This window comes from Mustela putorius, unplaced genomic scaffold (genome assembly GCF_011764305.1).
Source record: "Mustela putorius furo isolate JIRA1106 unplaced genomic scaffold, ASM1176430v1.1 tig00003834_pilon_pilon_pilon, whole genome shotgun sequence".
Taxonomy (NCBI): Eukaryota; Metazoa; Chordata; class Mammalia; order Carnivora; family Mustelidae; genus Mustela; species Mustela putorius.
The window spans coordinates 99,289,514-99,315,975 of NW_025421987.1; the positions used below are offsets into that span (position 1 = coordinate 99,289,514).

The 26,462-nt window shown below is 49.2% G+C and overlaps 1 protein-coding gene across 2 annotated transcripts in view; it reads left to right on the forward strand.

Moving 5' to 3' along the window:
• The window catches only part of ADCY5 (adenylate cyclase 5), a 148,061-nt gene that overhangs the window by 65,411 nt on the left and 56,188 nt on the right, over positions 1-26,462 (forward strand). For both annotated transcript variants that reach the window (XM_045088819.1, XM_004745509.3), the window contains exons 2-3: positions 20,121-20,270; positions 24,739-24,860. In XM_045088819.1, the coding sequence (XP_044944754.1) occupies positions 20,121-20,270; positions 24,739-24,860 (272 nt within the window). The remainder of the gene's footprint in view (positions 1-20,120; positions 20,271-24,738; positions 24,861-26,462) is intronic.

Sequence of the window (26,462 nt, forward strand, 5' to 3'; positions counted from 1 at the left end):
CAGAGTGTGAGGCTGGGGCTCTCAGGGATAGCCTATGGGGCCAGGCAAGGGCTGAGTTTCTGTTCACTTTCTTCCACCAATTCAAATAATTTTGGGAAGAAAGGAAGGAACTAGAAGAGAAAGAGGAAGACAGGCCAAAGGGCAAGAAGGGAACTGTGGGCGGTTCTAGTCCCACTACAGACCTCAGGGACTTTGCTGTCCCAACCTCTGCAAAATCTCTCACTGTCACCCCAGTTCAGTCTGAGCCCAAGGCCTGGCTGTGCCTGAGGCAAGGTACTCAGACAACTTTTGCTTTCCTGCACTGGCTGTATGGAAATGCCGAGGGCCCATCAGACAGATACATGAGGTGTTCAAAAGCCTGTACTGGCCCAGACCTGGCAGCTCACTGAGAGCCTCTGGAGAAGCTTAAATCTTTGCTTTCATTCCTACGTTAGAGACTTTCCAGATGCCTCCCAGCTCCCCGCTTTTAGGTAAAGGACATGTGGACTCTCTAGCAAAGGACTGTTGTCCCCAGGCAAGAGCTTGAAGAGGCCTCTGGATTAAGGAGAGGAGCCCCTTCTCCAGCAGGGGTCATCCCTATCTTTGGGGGCCTCTTCTCCTCGTGGGTGGAGCCCCTGAAGTGCTGCCCCAGAGGCATGGGCACAGCAGTCTTGCCCCCAACCCTTGCCTGTCTCTGAGCCTGGGCTGCAGATGCCCAATGCCATGGGTCCCCAGGCCAGACCCCTCGTAGGTCTGCTCGTGTGTCACCTTCCCTGGTAGATGCTCTGGGAAAAACACCCAGCAGCACTCCCGGTGCTTCAAGACACTTGACAGATACCAACTGATGTCCTTCCCGTCCCTACTCCCCTCAGGGCCCAGGGATAGATTGGTTGGGGTTCTCGGTTTCTTGCTTTCACCGTATCTAAACCCAGATAGGCAGTGGAAGATAATTGCTTTTTGGACATTTTATATTATTGCCCTATTTTTAGTTTATTAACAGGACCTGAGAAGTAGGTAGTACATTCTTATTTTATAGAAGAATCTCGGGCTAACTAGGGGATGTTACTCAGTGAACCCCACTCATCTAGTAAGTAACTGAGCTGAGAGCTGAACCTAGGTCTTCGGACACCAGATCCCACTCCTTTCCCCGTACCATGCTTCACCTCCTTGAGATAATGCAGAGCTGCTCCTTCTCTCCTCTTGGCCTCTGTTTCCCAGCTTGCTGAGTGCAGCCACCGCACCTCCTTCCGCCCTTGAGAACCCAGCCGCTGTCTGCTTTGTCTCTGCTCTGGTGTCTGGGCTCGGGTCCAGCTCTTGTCAGGACCACTACCTCAGAAACCGTCTGCTGTTTTCCAAGTGGCCTTCCCGTGTTCACACGTCCAACCCCATGCTGCCTTCCTTCCTCTTACGCGCCCTGCGTGTCATGCCTTCTCCCTTCTGTACTGGAGCAAGTATTAGGGGAGGAGGAAGAAGGATGGGCTCAGGCTGCTGTTGGATGCTCAGTTCTAGAAACCTCTGCTGTTTGCTGTTTTGTGAGTTGGGGAAAAGGCTCAGCTCTACAACACAGAGGTGCCAAGATACAGTGGCTTTTAGGAAATGGGTTTCTTTCTTTCGCATGTAGTAGGGTCAAAGTGACCTGGTCCTTTTCCCTGGGGTTGTTCTGCTAGCTATAAGGATGTTCTCCCCATCTGTGTGCTCAGAGCTGGGTTTGGAGCCTGTCCCTGTTCCAGTCCAGAAGAAAGTGCAAAAAGGTGCTGGTCCAGGTCTGATGATAGAGGGTCATGTGCATTCTTCTACTTCCAACTCTTTGACCTGAGCACCATCCTATGGCTGGAGGGATGGCCGCTGCACGCCCAGCTACTGTGTGTTGTTTGGGAAGAAGGGGAGAATGAATTTAGGTAGATCATGAACAGTCTCTTCCGTAGCCTTTTAAAAAATGGATTTTCAAAATAAAAAGCTTAATGCTGTACTCTAAGGGAATGTGGTAAGAGGTGGAGTTTGATAATCTAGGGCTCCCCAGGTAGACCTCAAACCGAGATGATGTTTCTGGATGGAGGGGAAGGGTGGGGGGGGGCAATCTGCAAAGGAACGTCTGCCACATTCTTCCTACTGAGTGCTTTTTATAGGCGTGCACCAGGCTTGGTGGTTTAATGACTTGCCCCTCAGCATCCGGGGTATGTTGACCTTGGCCCTGGGGAGGACTTACCTCTAACTCCTCATACCTCATGGCCTCCGTGCCAGCCTCTGTCGCCCTTCCTGTCCCTTGTTAGCGGGATGACTGGGAGTGAGTGGCCACTGGACTGGGACCAGCTCTTGGTTTTTTCTCTGGCACGCTGAGTCACACCACAGAGAAGCCTCCCAGGATGTCAGGGCCCTTGGGAAGCAGGGAGGAGCCATGGGGTCATGTTCTCCTGTTGTACATAAGAAGAAACTTCCCAGGCCCCCCCAGAACTTGCTAAGGTAGCTGAGCCAGGGAGGAGGAGGGCTGGGCCTTTGCTGTTCACCCCACCTCACCAAGAGCACCATTTCCACATTATGCCTCCCTCACTGGCTTGGCCTCTGGGGGTTTCCCTGGGATAGGGACAGGGTCAGCTGGCTAGGCAGGGACTCCCCAACACTACACCCAGATCCAGATCTCCGCCCAACTGAGCTTTCATCTCTCCTCGCAGGGACACACAGACTTGTCTCGCGGCTCATCTCCCTGCTGGAAACCACCTTTAGGCCCTTCGTGTGGCAGTTAGTCTGTGTTCGTTTGTCCGTCTTTTACTGCGCCATCTGTGTTTTGTTTCATTCTGAGTCAGGCCCCAGCGGCCTTGTGAATGGGGGTCCTGTACCCCGCCCCCTCCTGCCTTGGGCTGTATGCTCATGTCTGAAGCAAAGACTGCTGGGGGCCTTTACAGACTCCTCATGGGAGCTGGACTCCTTGAGGCCTTGGACGTGCCCGGCAACCCTCAACTTCCTTTTCACCCGTTTATCCATTTAGCAAAGCATTTATGAGTGCCTGCTGTGTGTCAGCTCCATCCTGGAGCTGGAGGCCTTGCTAGTGAGCAGGGAGGCCTGGCCAGCACTCCCCCTCCCCCCGCAGGGCTTTCTTCCAGCTCTCATGGTCCCAAACCACTCACGGCATGGCCGGCCCAGGTACAGACGTGGGGAGTGTGCCTGCACCAGTATTTTATTAGCAGGTGACCTTCACTCCATTTTAGAGATGAGGGCTTTGAGATTCCTGTAGGTGCTGTGACTTACCCAAAGGCACAGGGCTAGCCCCCGGGTCCCCAGACTTCCAGCACAAGTGCTCTGCCCATTGTCTCTGCCTGCCTTCCTTTGCGGGCAGTCTGTGGGATAGCCTCCGGAGCCCCCAAATCCCTGCTGGCACCTGTCCTGAGCAGTGCCAGGCCACCTCTGCCCTGGGTCCTGCACGGGGTGCCTGGGCCTTCCACACAGTCTGACCCAACCCCATAGCACATTGCGCTAAGTCAAGGTTAGGTATGTGGACTAATGGCAGTTTCACTTTCCCTCGAGCATTCCTGTTTTCCTTCCAAATTCAGCAGACCTGCAATGGGCCCTGGAGGTGAGGTCTGGAAGAGGAAGGGGAGGAGGTTCGTGGGCAGAGAGGCACGAGGAAAGCCCGCGCTTCACCTGTGCAGGGTGGCAAGCAGTGCTCAGGGTTTGGTGGCGCTCCACCCGCACCCCCCACCCCGAATCCGATTCTAGCATTTTGTCAGCCCCTTCCCTCCACCTACACAGCCTGGCATCATCCTTATCTGTCATCGTGGCTCACCTGGAACAATGAAAGCCTGTCTGACTTTCCTGGAAGGGGGAGGAGGAAGCTGAGAGTGGGGGAGCTTGTGGGGCGTGGGGGCTCGATAATTGTTCTCCAAGATGAGATTTTGGAGGAGAGAAATTTCGTTTGCACTGGTTTATAAATAAACTGCTAGCCCCCAGAACTTCTTGCCAGGCCACAAAACAAACTCTTCCTCACCCTGGGGATGAGAGAACTGCACGAGAAGCAGCAGCTTATTGGGTGAGTAGACTCACCACCCAGCTTCTCTAGAAAGGCTTTTGCAGGCACTCCTGCCAGGCCAGCCTCCCTGTCACCCCTGTTCCCTCCACCCCACCCGTGTCCTTGCTTTGGTTTGGGTGGGAATGTATTTGCATTTCCACAGGGCTTTGTACATGTGACCGTGACATGGATGTTGAGGGACTCCAGCTTCCTCTGGGATTCCCCATGGATCCTGCACAGGCCAGAAGGGAGATCTTTGCAGGACTTCCAGCTGTTACCAGCTGTCTACATGCTGCAGTCTGGGGCATTCCATTGCATTTCAGGAGCACTGGGAGCAGAATATTTGAAATATGGGATTTCTCAGAACATCCTGTGAGTGGCCTCTCCATTCCCACTAGTATGATCGGGACGTGTCCTGCCTGAGCAGCCAGACTCAGGCTGTGGCTACTCCATGGATTGTCCCAGGTGGCAGAGACCTTAGCCTTTACCCACTGCCTCTCTCGTTTAATGTATACACACATAATTTTTTTTTTTTCAAATCCAGGATGAGAACTTAGCTTCCTAAGTCCCTAGTCCCTTCTCTACACTCTGCTGTCTATAGACATTCACTCGTCGCTCCTAGGCTGCCCCTTCTCTCCATGGATTCCAATCCATTTGTTTTCCCAGAGTCCCCAGGGTTCATCACATGCTAGAGAAGATGACATGCTAGCTAGTTCTGCTGTCTCAGTCTATACCTGGGCTCCCACCTGAGACTTTCTAGTCCCTTGGGGTCTTATGGGTGCACCTCTGTCCCCACACAACCCTTCCACTTTTTCCTTTACATTTTATGCTCCCCAAAGCCAGAGGGAGAAGCTGCTATGGGGTGCACCATCCAAAGTGAGTTCTGAGCCTGGCAGATGAATGAATCTGAGCCTTGGGAAAATGACCCCCCTAAAGGACAGGGAGGGAGGCCAGTCTCTCTGAGATCCAAAGGTGGTGCTCTAGGTAGAGTTGCCAATCCTTCAGTTTTCCCAAACAACGGTTGAATATTCTGCAAATCAGCCCATGATGACGGCGGGTTCCTGGTCCCTCTTGATTTGCCTTCCCTTTGTTCTACGACCAGCTGTGCTGTTCAACAGAAATATAATGAGAGCCACATACATAATTTTAATTTTTCCAGTAGCCAAAAAATTAAAAAAGAAAAGCACAAAAAACACAGAAGAAACTAATTTTAGCAATATCTTTTTTTTTCATCCAGTATATCCAGAATATCCTACCAACATGTAATTAATATAAAACATTCTTTCAAACTCTGGTGTGCGTTTTACAGCACGTCTCAATTCAGACTAGTGACGTTTCAAGCGCTCATGGTCACAGTGGCCAGTGGTTCCCACCATGGACAGCACAGCCGTGTTGTTGGATGGAGTTCTGTCCTTTGGCTCTTTAGTCCTCCATCCCTCTGTCTTTGGATAAACTGGGTTCTCCTGCCTCTCCTTCTGTTTCATGCTGTACCCCCTCCCACGCTGTAACCCACGCTTTCTCCCAAGTACCCTAAGAAAGAGCCACCTTCACTAGTGTCTTCCTCGCCACCCCTGATGACTTATATCCTTGCAGTCTGGACCCCTCTACCTAATCTCTCTCTGAGGTCACCTGCGGGACCCCTGATCACCTTGGATTCCTCCTTACCTCTTCAGCCTCTCCCGCAGCACCTGACTGTGAGCTCTCCAGTTCTTGCTTGAATCTCTCCCTTCCATTTCGCTTTTATGACGCTGAATAACTCATTCTGCCCACCCTGAAACCATTCCCTCCATGGCTTTCCCCGCATGGATTAGGAACTAAAGCCCCTTCCCTTCCTCCTGAAGACTCACCCCTCTGAGATGCTTCCTTGGGACATCCTGAACACTGCTCCCCTTTCCCTTCACAGGGCCCCTTGCCTCCATCAGGCTCTGGTCATTCTCATCTGTGCCATTTGCCCAGCTCTCTGGCCACTTTTCTTCTAGCACCTTCCTTTTTTTGCCAGCTCCTTGCCAGCCATGAAATTAATATTCCCAAAATGCAGCTCTGATCACATTTTCCTACTGAAATTAGAGGAACATTAGAAGTTGTAATAACGGGGGAATAGACTTATGTTATAACTTTAGGTGAAAAAAGCAGGATATTATAAACAGTAAGATCGCAGCTTCAAGAAAACAAAAAACTGTGAGTAGATTAAAAAAGAAAGAGGAATGAACTGGTTAACCCCAGTTGTGTTGGGCAGTAAATTGAAATTTTCTTTAATGAATGTGCATATTAGAAACTGAAAATTATTCATTAAATTAAACATATTGAGTTTTGGAAATGCAGCCACAAAAGAGTTCTTGTGCTTCCTGCATCATGAGCCGCCTCCTTACCCGGACATGGATATCCTTTGGGATATAGCCCTGAACTCCACCACCTCTCTGGCCACTTCCCCTTACTTGTTCTATTCCAGTCAACATTGACTTCCTGGAGTTCCTCAGGTAGCCTTGCACCCACTGAAGTCCCTCCACCCTTAAATCATGTGGTTTCTGGATGCCTGGATCTTCCTCACACTGTGAGTTCCATCTCCGTAACCTTCTCCATAAAGCCTTCCTGGTTCCCACTGTCTCGAATGACTTTTTTTTTTTTTAAGATTTTATTTACTCATTTGAGAGAGAAAGATAATGAGGAAGAGCACAAGCAGTGGGGGAGGCAGAGGGAGAGGGAGAAGCAGGCTCCCCGCTGAGCAGAGAGCCTGATGCAGAGAGCCTGATGCTGGACTTGATCCCAGGACCCTGGGATCATGACCTGAGCCGAAGGCGGATGCTTGAGGACTGAGCCACCCAGGCGTCCCTCCAATGGCTTCTTTTTCTGATTTGAATCTCTTTTCCCATTTGGCTTTTTCAGCCTGGTTTTGCAGGCATTTGGATTCTCATCTTATCTCCTCAATTAGTTGAGAAGTTTCTGCAGCCTGCCCTGCTCACAGCAAAAGCATGTATTTTTTCCTTTTTAATAGCAATTTATCATTTTTGTATTTTAAGAGTAATTCTTATAATAGAAAAGTTGGAAAGTGTTCAGTAGCCTAAAGAAAGAGGTCTGAAAAAGTACTTAGAATCCCGCTGCCACCTAGAGACATGCTACTGCTGTTGACACATACACATTTTTAGATTGGGATCATGTTGAATATGCAGTTCTGCATTCTCTTTCTCCCCCACTTGACATTGGATTTTGAAAATTTCCCCATGATGTTAAATCTTCTTCAAATGAAACATTGTAGAGGCCTTGACATGTTTCAGGGTACTGAAGCATTGCCATTTTCCTAACTCTTCTCCAGTTCAACATTTCTGTTCCTCGTGTTAAATTTTCTAATTTAAGATTGCATTTAAAGCCCCGTCCGGCCAGTGAGTTTCTGCATAGTAGAGATTCCGGGGAGGGGACGGACTTGTGGGTCAAAGACTGTAAGCATGTTATTTTTTCACGGAGGTGCAGTTGACACAGAATGTTACATTAGTTTCAGGTATACAACAGAGTGACTGGACAGCTCTGTATCTTGCTGTGCTCAGCACAAGGGTGGTTCCTTCTGTCACCGTGTTATTATAATACCATTGACTGTACTGCTCATGCTGTACCCATCATCCCTGTCACTTATTCATTCCGTAACTGGAAGCCCATACCTCCAACTCCCCTGTGCCCATTTTGCCCGACCCTCCTCACTCCCCACTTCCGGCAGTCTTCAGTTTGTTCTCCGTATTTATGGGTCTGTTTCTGCTTAGCTTGTTTGTGTGTTCATTTGGTTTTTAGATTCTGCATCTAAGTGAAATCATATGGTGTTTTTCTTTCTCTGACTTATTGTACGTAGCATCACACACGCCAGACCCAACAAGCTATTGCAAATGGCAAGATTTCATTCTTTTTCTGGCTGAATAATATTCCATCATGTATGTATGCCCCATCTTCTTTATCCATTCTTCTGCCAGTGGACACTTGGACTGCTTCCATATCTGGGCTTTTTTGAATAATGCTATAATAAACATGTGGGCACGTATGTCTTTTCAAAATAGTGTTTTTGTTTTCTTTAGGTAAATGCTCAGAAGTGGAATTACTGTATCATACAACATTTCTATTTTTAATTTTTTGAGGAACCTCTGTACTGTTTTCTGTCGTGGATGCACCAATTTACATTCCCACTGACAAGGCGTGAGGGGAGAGTATGAACATTTTTAAGGCTCTTCGTCCATACTCCCAAATTGGTTTCCAGAAGGGTGGTACCTATTCTCATCCCCACTGATGGATGGAAGGTGTCTGTTCTGCTGCATTCTTGCTGCTAATATTATCACCATGAAAAAAAGTGTTGCTAGTTTAATAGGCAAATACTGTTTTCATTTGTATTTCCTGGTTTGCTAGTGAGGTTTCACCTTTTTTTCATGTCATGCATTTGTCAGTCATTCGGAGTTTACTTCTTTGAATAGCTTGCTCATCTACGTCACCGATTATTCTGTTCTACTTATTTCTTGTTAATTTAGAAAACACTTCATATTAAGACTGTTGTCTCTGCCGCCGTATTTTTTGCAAACTGAGTGTCTAGGAAACTAACTTGGAGTTGAAGTTTGCAAAGCCTGTAGCATGCGCGTCCTCTCAGCTCCTCTGTGCGCGTGCCTAACTCTGTCACGAGACTTGCAGTCCTCGGGGACAGGGGCCAGGTGGCCAGGGCTGAGCTTTCCCAGACCCCTCAGTAGAGTGCTCTGTCCTGGGCTGTTCAGTCAGTGTTTGCTGAGTGCGGTAAGAGGATATCCTCCTCAAGTGAGGACTGTTCTGTGAAAGCTGTCATTTCTCTTTTGAATGAGTCTATAAGGTCTGCGGTCTTCCTAGGGATACGTAACCAAAGATGACAAATATAAAGTGTACGGTAGGACTATCTGTCTCTAAAAGCACGGTTGTTTGAGTTACAGAACAAACCATCTCACTTATTATTGTCACTATTTGCTTTAAAATTTAAGGAAATCCGGGGTGCCTGAGTGGCTTAGTGGGTTAAAGCCTCTGCCTTTGGCTCAGGTCATGATCCCAGGATCCTGGGATCGAGCCCCACATTAGGGTCTCTGCTCAGCAGGGAGCCTGCTTCCTCCTCTCTCTCTGCACCTGCCTCTTTGCCTACTTGTGATCTCTCTGTCAAATAAATAAATAAAATCTTTTAAAAAAAATAAATAAAATTTAAGCAGATCCAAACCACAATGAGATAAACAGCCTTGCTCCCACTAGGATGGCTGTAATAAAAAAGATGCACAGAAACAGGTGTTGGGAGGATGTGAGGAACTGGAACCCCTATATACTTCCGGTTGGAGGAGAAAATGGCGCAGCCACTATGGAAAACAGTCAGGCAGTTCCTCAAAATGTTTTGTGTAGATTTACCACATGACCCGGCTTCTTAGTCCATTCAGGCTGCCATAACAAAATACCATAAGCTGAGGGGCATGGGCAACAGACATTTGTTTCTCACAGTTCTGGATGCTGGCAAGTCCAAAGGTCAAGGCACCAACAGATTCTGTGTCTGCTGAGAACCCATTGCTTGGTTCGTAGATGCATATCTTCTCACTGTGTCCTCATGGGGTGGAAGGGGCATTAGAGGGAGCTCTCTAAGATCTCTCCCTCTCTCTTTTTAAGATTTTATTTATTTATTAGAGAGAGAGAAAGAGCATGAACAGTGGAAGGGACAGAGAGAGGAGCAGACTCCCCGCTGAGCAGGGAGCCCCATGTGGGGCTCTAACCCAGGACCCCGAGATCACGACCTGAGCTGAAGGCAGACACTTAACTGACTGAGCCACCCACAAGCCCTGAGATTTCTTTCTTTTTTTTTTTAATTAAAAGATTTTATTTGTTTATTTGACAGAGATCATAAGCAGGCAGAGAGGCAGGCAGAGAGAGAGAGAGGAGGAAGCAGGCTCCCTGCTGAGCAGAGAGCCCGATGTGGGGCTCGATCCCAGGACCCTGAGATCATGACCTGAGCCGAAGGCAGCGGCTTAACCCACTGAGTCACCCAGGTGCCCCAAGCCCTGGGATTTCTTTTATAAGTCCATGAATCCCATTCACTAATCTTAACCTCATGAACTAATCAGCTCCCCAAAGCCCCACCTCCTAAAGCCATCTCACTGGAGGTGAGGATTTTAACATACAAATTCATATGGGGGCGAGGAGACACAAACATTCAGTCCAGAACATCTAGCAATTCCACTCCTGTGTGTATATACCCAAGAGAATGGAAAACATACGTCTGTGCCAGAGCTCGCCCATGACTGTTCGTAGCAACATGACCCACATGTTGGCTAAAGAAATAAAATGTGGTATATCCATTCTATGGAATGTCCTTTGGCCGTAAAAGAATGTAGAACTGATACCTGTCCCAATGGAGAGGGATCTTAAAAGTATTATGCTAAGTGAAAGTAGTTGGGCAAGAAGGCTCCCTATTATATGCTTCTGTTTCCAAGAAGTGTCTAGCATAGGCAAATTCATCAAGACAGAAAGTAAATTAAGGGCTGATGGGTGCTGGGGGTCAGGGGGCAGATGGGAGATAAGCAGTGATGAATGGATGTGGGATTTCTTTGGGGGATGTTGAAATGCTCTGGAATTAGATCATGGGGAAGGTGGCACAATCTTAAGAGGACATCAAAAACTACTGAATTACGTACTTTAAGAGGGTGAATTGTAAGGCACAGAAATTGTAGGTCAATGCAAAGGTAATTAAGGGAAGCTGTACTAGAGAAAGCGTTGGCCTCCCTGAGGTACGGGGTGCGCCTTTCTCGCCCACAGCGGCCATTCCTTGGAGAGAGCAAGTCTCGGAGGCCGTGGCCGGGAGCAGGTCTCTAATCAGCAGCATTTTATGTGACCAGGATCTATGAGGAAGGCCTGGGGCACCTAGGGCGAGAGTGGAAGAAAGTCGAGTGTTTCTTTATTAAATAGAATAAAGCAAAAGTAGGCCTAAATTAGATTGGGATAAATAACAGCTTAGCCCTGTAGAGTAGGATGAGCTCTGCACTTGGAATGAGAATTTGTGATTTAGGTCTGCTGCCTCTTACGCTGCGTAGCTGCAGACAGTGCTCCTGCCTCGAGCCTCAAAGGCATCCTCATTAGTGAAAGGGGTGATACCACACCAGCTCGCTTATCTCGGCAGGATGAGATAAGGAGGTGGTGAATTGGTGCATGTGAAAACTGTTTTAAAGCTGTAAATTGATGCACCCAGTCGTTCCTAGATTCTTGTCTTTCATCACATTTTAGTCTACTTGGTCCTTGCTAAAAATGTATTAAGCAGATGCTAATTATTGATTTGTGACTATGTCATGCCCTGCATATAGTAACAGTAAAATCGTATTAAATAAACATTATCCTTTTGGATATTTTCCAGAGACAATGGGTAGCCCGTATGTTTGGGGTAAGAGATGAGAAGGGGAATGTGGCCCATAATGAGGCTTGTAGAAACTGAGGCTTTTTCTTCCTGGTGATAGGGAGTCATGGCAGGCTTTGGAGCAGGAGCCATCATGATGTGATGTGGGGATCTCTGACACAGAGCCTTTCAGAGCTGGAGAGATGGACAAGCCCTGAACGACTAGATCCTCACTGGAATGGAGATAGGGGATGCCTCCTGGGCAGGACCCCATGGGAATGAAGACAGCAGAGAGCCTGGTCTTGTCTCCCCAGAGCCACTGAGATAAACCAACTATCTCCACGAAAGGAGATCTCATCACGAAAACCCCCGAGCAGAGATAATGCGGCTTTGATCACCAAAAAAGCATACAGTCTTCTTTAATCTTTGTAAGGGAGACATTTTTAAGAGGCGTCACTATGATTTTTTAAAAAGTTAAAAATATGGAAGATTTTTAAATAGCCATTTAACACCTCATTGAGCACGGTGCAGTATACAAGGAAGCAAGCTGATGTGACTTCCTAGAGTATATAATTTAAGATTATCTTTCCTTGGTTTATTGTATTTTGTATCATAATAGGATTCCACTGAGGTCCCTCGAGCTTCCCACCGCCAACATGCAGAACAAATGAAATCTGGGGCAGGCGGAAGAAACTCCTGTCAGGCTTGTCAGCTCCTTTTATTGGGGACTCATTTGGTTGCCAGCTTTGTGTGTTTGCAAATAAAAAAAGGACTGGAACAGGAGGGGGCTGTGCCTGTCTTTAGGGCTTGGGTCCCAGGAGAGGACTTTTCTTCTCTTCCTAATACCAGAGCAGTGGGGTCCTCAGCCCGCAGGAGCCAGAGGTGGTCTAGAACCTTGTGGCCAGATGGGTGGATTTGGAAAATCAGATCTCAGCTTTGGCGTGCTCTTAATTGAGGGGGAGTCAGACTTTGATATGAAGAGAGAGCACTGTGGTCTGTTTGTGAAAGGTCCGCAGAGGGTGGAGGAGGATCTGGAAGAAGTAGGGTGGAGTAGGAGCTGGGTCATTCCCAGGGTCCTAGGGCCGCCCTGCCTGGGGGGAGAGGGTTGCCAGAGTTGGGGGAGGGCAGGTTTGAAAAGGCTCCCTCCTAGGAATGCCCGGTAAAATACGGTTGCCCAGTTAAATTTCAGTTTCAGATAACAACAAGTAATTTTTTAATGTAAGTATGTTCCAAATATCGTGTGGGACATACTTATACTAAAAAATATTTGCTATTTATCCGAAATTCACATGTAACTGAACATCTCGCCCCCCCATCACTAAATCTGGTTCCCTGGGGTATTCTGATTCCTTATCTCTGCCACCATTGCCACCACCAGAGACATCCTATGGATCACCGTGCAGGAGGCAAGCCAACGTGTCCAGGACAGAAGCCATGCCAGAGAGTGAATTGCGAGAGGGTCTTCTCCAGCTCATTTCCTTCTGTTCCAGACCTGTTCATTCCTCATCCCCCTTTGCCTTCCACCTTTCCCAGCAGTGACAAGTAGTAAGCCCCGGGAGCGGGAGGTCAGAGAGGCGGTGACATTTGCAGTGCACAAGGCCAGCGGCTGGGATCCCTTTGAGCCTCCACGAGGAGGCGCTGTGCACACCGGGCGCTGTGGCTTCCCCCTGGGCCAAGTCAAACCTGCAGCTGGCAGGCAGCGAGAGATGGGGTTTCCTAAAGTGCTGGGATTTTAGAACTGTCACCACCACTGCCGCCACCAGAGTGGTAAATATTCATAGGCATCTCTCCTGCGTTTCCTGGCACAGAGACGAGAATTCCAAACATTCCCCTCTAGCAGGGGGGAGGGGGTGCCTCTCCCAGTGTGGTCCCGAGACCACCTGCCTGGCTCATTTTAAAACAGATGCTGAGGCGAATCCCAGGGCTGAGGTTTGTTGTACTGTTAGGTCTCCTCATTACTCTGCCTGGTGTAGGTGTATGTGCACACGCTTGTGCACATACACGCACGGCTGTGCACATGTTCTGTGTGGTTAGATGTGTCCCTTGAGGTCAATGCGAGGAAAACCAGCAAACCCTTAATTAGGCCTTGTTGCCCTGCTGTTGTGAATGATACCTGTTTTTATTTACTAATTCGGTTTTTTATATATGGACCAGGTTTATATTTTCACTGAGTCTGCACGGGGCTCAGTAATTGAAAATTGTTTTTATTTATTATTATTTATTTTTAAAGATTTTATTTATTTATTTGAGAATGAATGAGAGAGAGAGAGAGAGAGCATGAGAGGGGGAAGGTCCGAGGGAGAAGCAGACTGCCTGCTGAGCAGGGAGCCCCTTGCGGATTGTGGGAATCGATACCCGGACTCCAGGATCATGACGTGAGCCAAAGGCAGTTGCTTAACCAACTGAGCCACCCAGGTGCCCTGAAAATTGTTTTTAGTGGAGATCATAGCCAGTTAGCATTTGGACCTAGTGCTCAAGGTGTGAGATCATTTTTAAGCTACAAACTCCTTTCTAGAAGAAGGCTTTAAACAGAATTCCACCTGATTTTACTGATGCCTCCTCTCCATTCATCATATTAGTGTCTGCATAGGCGTCTTACCATCTATGAGAACTGGGGCACAGATTTCTGTTTTTTGGTGAGTGGTGTGTGTGTGTGTGTGTTGTAACAAACATATTCATCACTTACTTGTTTACTTGCGAGTGAAATTTGCTGAAACCACCCTTCCCAATGAGCTGGCCCGAGACCCCTGTCTCATGACCCAGCACCCTGTAACCAATCACCCTGTTTTGTTTAGTCAATGAGAAAGGGGTTCACGGAGACACACTAAGCTCAGCAAAGCCGTTTGGACCCCTATTGGGTTATGGGGCATCGTTTTACCTGGATTTGCACCGTCTGTTGCTATCAGGCTTCTGGCTGCAGTAGGAGTCAGATTACAGCAGGAGAGGCCCGGAGGATTAGAACTGAGAAGCTCCAGCGAGTTGATAATTACCTTGGGGGTCATGTCCCGAAATAGACTCTGACCCCTCTTTCTGACCTCAGAGAGAGGAAAGGCTGCTCTTTTTCGGCCTGGCCAGCGTTCACGTTCTCTCTTTCAGTCCCTCCTACATCTTACTCCCATTCTTTTTTTTTTTTTAAAGTCTCATCTACAAGCGGTAGAATTCACCCTTTCTGGCATACAGTTCTGTGGGTTGATGGAGGAAAACAGATGTATAACCACGACCACAGTGAAGGTGGGGAATGGGTCTGCCACCCAGAAAGATGTCATCCTGCTGCCCCTTGCAGCCAGCCTGTCCCTCCGGCCTCTGGCAACTCCTGGTCTGTTTGTGGCGCCTCCAGTTTTGCCTTTCCCAGAATGCCGTGTAAATGCAATCGTGTGGCCTTTCAAGGGTGGTTTCTTTCACTCATCCTCATGTATTCATGACTTGTCCATGCTGTTGTGTGTTATCCCTAGGTCGCTCCATTTTATAGATCAGTCATACTCCGTAAACATTCCTGCACAGAGTTTAGAGCGAACACAACTTTTCATTTGGGCAAATACCTGGGAGTGAGGTGGCCGGTCATATGGCAAGTATGTGTTTAGCTTTAGGAGAAGTTGCCAAGCTGTCTTCTTAGGTGGCTGGGCCATTCTTCATCTCTCATAGCAAGGTGTGAGGGTTCCAGTTGGTCTACCTTGCAACCGGTCCTTGTGTTGGTCGTTCTTTTTTCTTTTCGTCATTTTATTTTAGCTGTCCTAACAGTGTTGAGTAGTACTGCATTGTTTTTAAAAATTTGCATTTCCCTAATGGCTAATGATTTTGAGCATCTTTCTATTTGTCATGTTTACATCTTTGATGAATTATCTATTCAGATCTTTTGCTCTTTTATTTTTTTTTAAAGATTTTATTTTTTCATTTGAGAGGGAGAGAGAGAGCACAAGCGGGGGAGAAGCAGAGGCAGGGGGGGAAGGAAAAGCAGGCTCCCTGCTGAGCCGGGAGCCTGACATGGGGCTCGATTCCAGGACCTTGGAGGTCGTGACCTGAGCTGAAGGCAGATGCTTAACCATGTGAGCCACCCAGGCCCTCCTCTTTTGCTCTTTTAAAAAGTGGGTTGTTTTCTATTGTTGGCTTTTGAGAGATCTTTATGAATTCTAGGCATAAGTCTTTTTATCAGGTATGTGATTTATGAATAATTTTCTCCCATTCTGTGGCTTGTCTTTTCATTATTTTAACAGTGTCTTTGGAAGACAAATGTTCTTATTTTTCATGATGTCTCATTTATCAGTTTATCATTTCTTTTCTGGGTCATGATTTTGCTGTTGTATATGAGAAGTTTTTGCTTAACCCAAAGTCCTATGTTTTCCTGAAACATACAGTGAAATCTTAACAGTGTCAGGTTTTGCATTTGGGCATATAAACCATTTTGAGTAAATTTTATGTCTTTTGTGAGGTTTGAGTTAGTCATATGCATGACCAATTTTTCTATCACCATTTGTTGAAAAGATAGTCCTTTTTTTTTTTAGTTGCCTTTATTTATTTGCAAAAAAATAAGAGTATAATCTATGATTTGCAGGTATTTTTCTCCCATTCAGTAGGTTGTCTTTTTACTTTCTTGGTGCCTTTTAAAGAGTAAAAGTTTTTAATTTTGGTGAAATGTAACTTATCTTTTTTTTTTTTTTTTTGTCATTTGTGCTTTTAGCATTCTAACTAAGAAATCATTGCCTAATAACAGATCATGAAGATTTACTTTTTGTTTTCTTCTGAGTTTTATAGCTATAGCTATTATATTGAGGTCTCTGATCCACTTTCAGTTAATTTTATATATGGTGTGAGGTTAAGAGACCCAACTTCATTATTTTACATGTAGATATCAAGTTATCCTAGCATCACTTGCTGAAAATATTCTTTTCTCATTCAATTGTCTTGGTACACTTGGCAAATTATCAACTAACCATAAGTGGAAGGGTTTATTTCTGGACTCTCAACTTTATTCTGTTGATCTGTAGTTCTATCTTTATGCCAGTACTTAATTACCGTAGCTTTATAGTAAGTCTTGAAATTGAGTAGGAGTCTTCCAATTGGTTCATCTTTTTCAAAATCATTCTGGCTATTCTAGTTGTTTTGTTTTTCCATATAAATTATAGACTCAACTTGCTAATATCTTTTAAAATATCCTGCTTGGGTTTTGATCATGATTGTGTTGCATCTATACATCTATTTGGGGAGAATTAACATTTGAACAATATTGAGTTATCCAAATATGTGAATATGGTATACCCATTTGTTCAGGTCTTTTTTTTTTTTTTCTTTCATCAGTGTTTTATAGCTTTCAGTGACCAGGTTTGCATGTTTTTTGTTAGTTTATACACAAATATTTCATAGTTTTGGTAATAATTTAAATGGTACTTTAAAAGATTTCATGTCACATTATTTATTGCTTACATATAGAAATAGAGTTGCTTTTTATATTTTGAACTAGTATCCTGTGGTCTTATATTCTTATATTTTTAAACTTGCTTATTAATTCTGGTAGCTGTTTTGTAGAATTTGAAGGGGATTTTCTGCGTGTCATCTGCAAATATAGACAGTTTTATTTTTTTCTTTAAATCTGTATGCCTCTTATTTCTTTTTATTGTCTTACTGCATAGTTGAAAACCCCTATTACCATGCTGAGTAAGAGTGAGAAAGGGGTCAACCTTGCTTTCTTCCTGGTCTTAGCAGGAAACATTCAGTCTTTCACTATTAAGTACAATGTTCACTGTATTTTTCTGTATATGCCATTGATCAGATTGAGGCATGTCCCTTCCATTCCTAATTTGTTAAGTTTTTCTTTTATATCTTGCCTTGATGTTGAATTTTTTTCATATACTTTTTCAGTACTATTGAAATAACCATATAGTTTTTCTATTCAGTCTGTTAATATGGTGAATTACCTTGATTTTTCAAAGTCGAACCAGCCTTCCATTCCTGGGACAAACCCCATTTGGCCATGTTGCATTATCATGATAACTTATCCTATCTGAGGGTAGCTTCTCATCTTTTCCTTCCCAGTTTTTCCTGTTTTTAGTCATCTGGCACCTTCCTCTCCTTTCAAAAGATATCTCCTAACTAGAACGTTCTCCAGCATTCTCTGGAGATTGTTCCTTCAGCCTTCTCCTCCATTTCATTCTCTCTCCTTCCTTCTCTCTCAGTGGGCCCCGCTGGCTTCTGGAGGCTTGTCTCATTGGTCACTTGTGTTGGTAACACTGTAAGCCATAGTCTGTTTCTTCCTGAACCTTATCCCCCTCGTCTTCGGGGCTCTTCCTTCTGAGTTAGCTCTGCCTGTCCTGGCCCCCAGCCTCACATAGGTCTTTGGGCTTCTGTGGCAGCCTCCTGACTGGTCTCCTACTCCCTACACTACTCTTGCCCCCGATGAGACTTTCTGAAGCTGTGTGCTCATCCCTGCTATTCTTTCCAGGTGAAGAAAGAATTCTTCCTTCAATAGTCCTTCATTTCCTATTGTATAAGGGATAAGGGCTGTGTCAGGCCTCCTCAGCCTGACATTCAGATGCCCCTTCAGTGTGGTCTGGTCTGCCTTTCCAGCTCTATCTTCTCTCTGTGGACTTCCCCTCAGGATCATACAGCCTGAGTTATTTATTCAAGGACCTTGAGTACCTCACAAACTGAGCATCATGGATACTCTTTCCAGGGTATAACCTTTCCCATGCCAGACTTGCTAGCTATGCCCCCAACCCCAGGGCTAATGTGCCCTGGCCTGCCCTGGTTCTCCTCTTGCCTCCCCATGATCTTCTCCTTTTTTTCTTCCTTGGTGTGAGGCTGTTTCTGCTGCTTGTTGCCAGTTTTTTGTCAGTCTTGACCACTTATCTCTTCACCTGGATTGTAAGCTTCGTAGAGCAGGGGTTTTCTTTCCTTGTGCTGAGTAGGTTATGTTTTCCTCTGCCATGTTTTTACATGAAAGGAAGTTCTGAGGTGGGTGGGTTGGGGTGGAGTCTGGGGGAGTTATGAGTCATCATCAGGGTTGGTGGAGCTGGTAATCAGTTTGCCCCTTCCTCGAAGACACATCCAGGAAGTGTCTGGAGGTGCTCAAGGGGACCTTACAGTGTCCTTCAGCTAGGAAACGGGATTTATTGTGCAACCAAGGAGAGAACAAGACTTTGGGACGGGAAAGACAAAGTCTCTCTCTCTCTCTCTCTTTTTTAAAGATTTTATTTATTTATTTGACAGAGATCAGAAGTAGGCAAAGAGGCAGGCAGAGAGAGAGGGGGAAGCAGGCTCCCTGCTGAGCAGAGAGCCCGATGCGGGGCTCGATCCCAGGACCCTGGGATCATTAACCGAGCTGAAGGCAGAGGCCTTAACCCAGGTGCCCCCAAAGTCTCTTTTTATTGACGGATTGGGACAGTTATGGTATAGGATATTTCCAAGGAAATGTGGCACCACATCCAGCACGGGGCCCACATGGCCTCCAGGCCTAGGCTGGCCAAGGACCCTGGGCAGAGTCAGCATACATCAAAGCTGGGCTGGAGAAAACCTTCAGGTGAAACACAGACCTGAGTGCAGGACAGGACTTCTAGGTTCCAGAGACAAAGAGGCCCCTGGAAGAAGGGTGTGGGGAGGCTGTCTACCAGGTCACAGTCAGGCGCTGAACTCCCAGAAAGCTTCAGGAGCTATAGCAGAAGGTGCCAGGGGCCAATTGGGGTTCTCTTCTGTCGTGGAGACTAAGAATTAAGTTTTGGGAGGGAGTGATGGGTCTGGGGAAGCCTGAACATCTTTGCGTGGCTTCTGTCCTGTGTGGCCTGAGGCAAGGGCAGGACCAGCGTAAGTTTACCCAGATGCCCCAGGAGCTACACCTGCCAAGAAGAAGTTTGTCTCAACAGCATCTTTGCCAGGATCTGAAATGTGCTATGTAAATTTGCTTTTGTGGGGTGTGTAGTGTTGTGTTCTGTTTTCCCTTAGCTTTTCAGTAAATACTTCTTTCCAAAGAATTCCAACCTTGTCTCTGCGACCTGAGGGGCAGTAGTATTTTTCCACACACACATCTCCGTCAGCACAGAGAAGGGCATGAGTGCGGAGCAGAGGGCGATGGTGGCTGCTCGCCAGCTGGTGCAGAGAAGGAATGGAAGCCCAGGAAGAGGAGAGGGGACCAGCCATTGACACTGACCCCTCCTGGCCAGGGATCCTCTCCTTCCTCAGTCCCCAGAGGAGTCAGCGCAATGCTGGGTATCTCATGGGTAGCCAGCACTGCTTGCTTCTCTGCAGTTGATCCTAGGGAATAATAAGCTAATATAAAAATAACCATCTCAGGCTTCTCTACAAATTGGCAGCCCTTTGTCCTATGCTGGACTCTATCACACTTTCAAAACATGAAATCCCATGACCCTTATGGAACCTTCTTTGCAATGCCCCTGCCAGCCCCAGTGTATACACAGCTCCCTCATATCATTACCGATATGCTGAACTTTTCATCACTGGGGCTATGGGCATGTACAGTATGATTATTCAGAGACTTAGTTCCTTAGGGCCACAGCCTGTCACCTGTCACAGGCCAGCCAAGCTTTGGGCTTCAGGGAAGTCAGAGAGCCTGACCTATGATGCATGCCTACTCCCTGTGGCCAGCCATGACTGGGTGTCCTTGGCGTTGGTTAACTCACAGGTAGGTAGGGGTGTGTGTGTGTGTGTGTGTGTGTGTGTGTGTGTACGTGTGCACTAATGTGGAAGCTGGGAGCTCCACGCTTTGGGGCTGGAGGATTAGGGTTGGGGCTCCCATGACTGGTGCCTGCTCTGGGCCTGAGCTCCGTGTCTTCATCTCTCCCTCTGCAGCTTGTCTCCAATGTCCTCATTTTCTCCTGCACCAACATCGTGGGTGTCTGCACCCACTACCCGGCTGAGGTCTCCCAGAGACAGGCCTTCCAGGAGACCCGGGAGTGCATCCAGGCACGACTCCACTCACAACGGGAGAACCAGCAACAGGTGAGGCCCTCCTGTCCTTGCATGGCTACAGGGAGCAGAGGCCCCAGACCTGCCTCAGCCCAGCTGCCTGTCTCCCCACCAACCGTGCTCCTTGGAGGTGCCCAGCCCCACCTCCCTGGGCAGGGACCCAGCCAGAAGGGAATGTTTTCCCTGGAGGGAGCCTAGAATTTCTGGCTCTGTGGGAATGCTTTATGGAGACTTTGGAGAAAACTCTACCTCAGAGTTTGCCTATTGCCTCCTCAGTGTCCACCTGTGGGCTGCAAACAAGCCAAATCACCCAGGCCCTGGGCACCAGAGTGAGCTCTGCCCCCTCCCCAGTGCTGATTAGTGGGAGCACTGAGAGCTGTAGTGTTCCCATCTGGGATTAAGGTGCTCCCTGAGAGAGAGGAGAGGAGGTGGCTCAGTCAGCCCCTGGGACACCCCCACTAGGCACTTTCTCTGCGCCGAGTTCTGGGGTTTAGTTGGTTCAGAGAAAGGACGGTGGACCTTGTCTCACCCTAAACCTGACTCTCAGGGAAGCCATTCACACAGGCCACAGACTCAGAGGGCTGGGGCTGAGGGAGCTGGCCCTATGTGCTCTCTTGGGTGGGAGCCGGGCAAGGACTGAGGGTTGTGTCAGGGTGCCCCCTACAGCTGCCCGGCATCCTCTTTGGGGCTCCAGACCATTGTGCCCTCTCCTGCATGTGAACCACATGTGGTCTGGGGACTCTGGGACATGATGGAGCTGAAGAGCTCACAGGAGCCCCTGAGGTGGGGCTGTGTGACCCCAGGGAGAATAAGGGCAGGTCAGCAGGGTGACGGGGTCGCGACTGGACTCGGACTAGGTGTGGCTCTGAGAGATGAATTCTCCAAAGCAAGTTCTCCTCTCTCCTTATATTCATGTCTACCTAACAGATGTGAGTGGAATCCCACTGCCTTTGAGCTTGGGGACAAGGGAGACAAAAGCCTAGACAGCAGTGGTCCCCTGCACCCTCCTCGCTTGCCCAGAGGGCATGCTGGGGACACCCCAAGTGCACAGCAGTCTGACCCCAGTGTGAGAGGGTCTCTGACTCCGTCTGGATGCCTCCCGAGGAGTTATGTGACATGGGCTGGCCAAGTCCGAATGGCTGAGCAAAGGCGTGAGGCTCTGTGGTGTCTCTCCAGCACGGCACCCCTCCCCCACCTTGCCCCAGCAGCCGCCTGGCCTGTCCCTGTTTCCCGTCCAGCCCTGCTGCTCTGGCCGTTGAGTCTTGCCAGTCCCCAGCTCATGCTGTCCAGTCGGAGGCCTGCCTCGCCCCAGGCATTCTTTCAGCCCTCTCTGAACTCCTGGTCTGGCTCTTGAATGAACCCCATGCTTGGCGGTGTCCCTGTCTTTCTCTGACAAGCTTGTTGCCCTTCTGCCCCCTACCCTGAGCTCCTGCATGCCTCAGGAGCCACCTCTTGTCCCAGTTCAGGCCCTGGCATTGCTCATCTGAGATCGGGGTGCCTTTCTTCCCTTTTTGTGTCAGGGAGTGTCCCCTGTCATGTCCCCTGTCACTCCTGAGCCTTGTTCTTTCTCCAGTAAAATGTGTATTTTACAGCTCCTCACAGCTGATTTGCACTGGCCCTGGACAGGCTGGACGTTCCAGCAAACCCACAGGGATTTGGAGGAGAAAATCCATTTGCTTTACCATGTTCTGAGCCAAGAGAACAGGGAGGGGAGGAGTGCTTCCTGGGGACAGGCACTCCTCACCCAGCCAGAGCCCAGCAGCTCTGGGGCCTCCCCCACCCTCTGCAGAAGGTGCTGCTCTTTGGGTCCTTGGGGTGGCACTCCGAGGTGTCCCCTCATGGTGGGACTCCAAACTGTTGTCCAGCCATCCGCACCCATACCCCAACCCTCAGCCCCAGAAGTGGTTAGAAATGTGGGAAGGTCTCTCCCAGATATAACTATAGAGAGCACCCCTTCCCCCAGCTGTAATATATTTCCACAGAATTCTCCTTTAGTTTGTATGTCTGTCACCAGGAACTGCTTACTGAGAGTTCAGTAAATAACCTTTGAAGGCCATGTCCACTGATGCTCAGGGAGACCGAGAACATCAGTGAGCACCTTCAATGCATTACCAGTGTTTTCCAGGCCCAAGGCTGTCACTTGTGGAGCTGAGCGCGACGCAGCTCCGTCCTTGGGGCTGTCTCACTGCATGCGCTGCAGGGAGACCCCATTAACAGATCAGGGACTTGGAAGGAAGACCCTGAGTGGTGGGGGATGCCTCTGCCAGAGCCAGGACCCTCCCCACAGGAAACAGAGCCAGGAAGGAGGGTCCCAGCATATGTGAGGATGGTGATTCTAGATGAGCTTGTGTGCAAAGGCAAGGACACACTGCCAGGAGCTTGGGAAGCAGCTCATGGTTCACTGTGTCTGGAACAGAGCTCTGTGTGCTGGGCCCAGGGAGGGGTAGAGGGGAGCCAGATCATGGAAAGCTTGAGGCCAGGCTGGGCTTATGGGCTAGTTCTGGAAGCTTCGGGAAGCACAGGAGGGTTTTACGCAGGGCAGTGATGGGGTCAGGTGTATGTTTTAGAAAGATCACTTACTGGCTTGCAGTGTGGATGGTGGATCAGAGGCAGCAAGCTGGGACGCAGAAGCTGCTGCAGGGACTGCCCTGGTCACCTGGGAGGGACTTGAAGCTTGCCGAGACCTGTGAGAGCCAGGCTGGGATGGTAGAGGGCTTCAGAAGGATGAGAATGGCAGCCAGGCCTGGGTTGATGGGAGCAGGCCAGGCACGGGAAAGGGGGCAGGTAGAATGAGGTTGTAGTGGAAAATAAAGAGGCGTGGGTTCTTTGGGTCCAGAAGAATGCACATTTGATGCGGCTGGTGGAACCCAGGGAAGCTTTGGAGGCTTTGAGCTGGGGAGTGGCATGACAAAGGCAGTGTGCTGGAGAGACTGGGGCCATACAGGAAGGGAGGAGGGCTACAGCGGGGCCGGGGTCATCTGTCTGGGATGGGGTAGCCAGAATCCCACAGTTGGGTGAGAGAACTACGTGCAGGCAGTGGAGGGGGCCGTGGAACAGGAAGGCCGAGAGCCCACATCCACAGGACTTGGTCAGAGCTGGACAGCGCCTGGGGCCAAAGGGACAGGCAAGAATCTCAGAGGGAAAGTTCTGAAGAGTTAAAGCAGTTACTTGGGTGGGGTATTGACCTCTGACCAGGAGGATGGGGGCTGGCACGGGCAAAGACAAGAACTTGAAGAGCCACTGGGGAATAGAAACCTGGGAAGGGGAGGTGGTTTTGGGTGCGGCGTCAAGGTTGTAGTAGCCAGTCATCGAGCAGGCAGCTGGAGACACGGAGCCTGGACAAGGTCTAGGGGGCAGAGAGTGGTGGGCAGAGTTGCTGGTGGAAACCGTGCTCGGAGGGGTGAGAGTGAGCAGAAAGAGGAGAGAGGCGCGGATGTGCTGTGTGGCGGGCAGGAGGAGGGAGAGAAACCAGAAAGATGTGGGAACAGGAGCGGAGTCTTAGGGCCATACAAGGCGGGGGGCCCAGCATCCAGGGGCGAGTGATGGGAGAATGAGGAGGCCTGGGCCAGCCGGGCTGAAGGGCCCCAGGTGGGAGAAGTCCGTGAGCTAGGCTAGCAGAGCACCTGGCATGAGTAGTGGGCTGTCGGGGCGCAAGGCGAGGTCGCCCATTCCTGAGGCCGCTGGACCTCTGACCCCAGGCAGGACTGGGAGGAGAACGTGGAAGGGAGGCAAAGTCGGGCCCCTCTCCTCCACAGCGTGCTCCTGGCCCCTCTCCCTGCTGCTCTCCCACCTCCTCTTCCATAGGTCTTAGCTTCTCTCAGGTTCTCAGAGTCTGTGTGCTTTCCTCCTCCCCTGGTGCTATCCCTGACGTGGAAAGGGAGCACCCCAACCTCATCCTTCTGGTCCCCATGAAGCCCTCTCTGGCCACCCCATTCCCCCAAGCCTGGGTCAGTTACCCCTGTGCAGTGCCCCGTAGTACTGTGTAATCCCACAAGACTGGGAGCTTTGTGGAGGAGAAACCTTGCCCCTCCCACAGTCGTAACTCGGGGACAGCAGCACGGTGCCCGGAACGTGGTTGGAGCTCAGTATGTGTTTGATGACTAATTGAGTGAATCTCATGTCGTGCTCTCAGCAGCCCCCTCCCTATTTATAGATGGGAAAGCTGAGGCTCAGAGAGGATCAGCCATTTGCCTGAATGGTTACACATGGTCTCAGGTGACATGGGGGCTCAGTACTGGTTCACCAGGTGTGCTCTTCTCCAAGTACCCACACAGAAAACCCGGGTGGTCTCCCAGGGAGAAGAGTCCAAGTAGCCCTGAGGCATCACGCTGGCCTCACCCCCACATGAGTGTTCGCTCCTTGAATTTCAGGCCAGCCTGAGGGGTTCTCCAGGACTCTGTGGGTGGGGGGGCCCAGGCGCTGAGGAGTTGGCCCGGGGAAGGAAGGGGACTGCCAGGCAGGCGGAGGGAGCTGTGATGAAAGCATGTGCTTCCCTCCCCAGGAGCGGCTCCTGCTGTCTGTCCTGCCCCGTCATGTTGCCATGGAGATGAAAGCAGACATCAATGCCAAGCAGGAGGATATGATGTTCCATAAGATTTACATCCAGAAACATGACAACGTGAGGTAGGAGAGGCTGGGGGGCGAGGGCAGGGTGGGAGGACTGATCCCCAGGGAGGCAACATCCCCACTTTCTGCCCTTCCAAGGGAGGTCTGTGGCTGATCTGACTGCGTGGTCTGTGGCTTTGGGGTGTATTATCTGGGGTGCCCCAGCCACGAGGCACCCTCGAGGTTGGTGAAGTGAATTGTTAAGGGGAGGCCCCAGGGAGAAGCTAGGGAAGGAAGGAGGAGAAAAGAGAAAGCAGTAGCACCAGCTGTTGGGGAAACTCCTGGCCTAACAAGGGTGACAGAAAGCCAACTTGGGACCTGCATGTTGCTATTATCATCTCCATTTTCATCATTATCTAGCAGCTTCCATTCCTTCTGAGCCAGTGTGTGACAGGCATTACGTACCTCATTGCCAGTCCTCCTGACCATGCTGCAAGGTGGGCTCCCTTATCAACATTCCTCGTTTAGAGATTGAGCTCAGAACAGCTAAGACCCTTGCCCAGGGTCACTCAGCCAGGAATGGTAAAGGGCGGTGCATTCTGGTCAGCCTGCCCCGGAGCCCATGCCCCTTTTACTGCACATTTGCTGCTTCTCTAGAGGGAAGCTGCTGACGGCAGGCCCGTGCAAACAGATGTAGCCTAATGGAGTGCACAGTCGGCTTTGGAGTTCCGTGGGGACGGGGAGCGGCTCAGTGGCCTTACTGCAGCATGGCTTCCTGGAGAGCCCGGGAATCATCCCACAGGCCCAGAAAAGGAGCTGCTGAGGCTGCCTTTAAGAGAATGACTCTCTTCCTGGGCAGGTTTTCCTTGGACCCACAAATATTCCAAGGCTGGTGTAGAGGGAACCCTCTGGAGGCTTGGGCTGAATTTTCATAAAGGGATTAAATGGAATAAAATGAATAATGGTGCACACACCTACACGCACACGCTGATAAATGTGCACTCAAGGCAAGGCTGATGGCTGCAGGGGTGGGGAGGACACAGTTTTCATGTAGAAATCATCAGAATTTCAGGCGCAATTGCCCAGTTGCCAGGCATACCCTGGAATCCAAGACTGTTGTTTGCCCTTGTGTCCTGTATCCATCTTCCAAAAGAGATGCTAAGCCTTTGGGAGAAAGAGGTTACCTGAACAACACTTGTGTCCTCAGTTTTTGGGATACCCTGATCCCTCTGGAGCCCACGCATGTTCACTGTCAGGCAGGGAGAGCATCGCCAGCGGTGGGAAGAAGGCTGCTGCAGGCCGAGTCCCCACGCCTGCCCAGGAGGCGTTCCGAGGGGCCGTGGGCTCCGCTGAGCCGAGCTCAAGAGACGAGAGTAGGGCCTGGGATTAGGCAGGTCATGCTGACATGTGGGTTCCCCACTTCTTCTCACACCCCTCTCTGCCCCCACAAGGTAGAAAAATTACTCACAACAACAGTCATACTCGTCTAGTGCCTCCTTTAACCCAGCACTCTTCTGAATACTTTCAAACATTTGCCGAGTCCACAGCGTACATATAAGAAGTCAGTGCTGCTATTATCTCTATTTTGCAGGAAACTGGGGCATAGGGGTTAATTTGTCTAAGATCCTAGAGCTGGTTAAGTGGGACAGCTGCCCCCAGGAAACTTTTCGGTATCAGAAT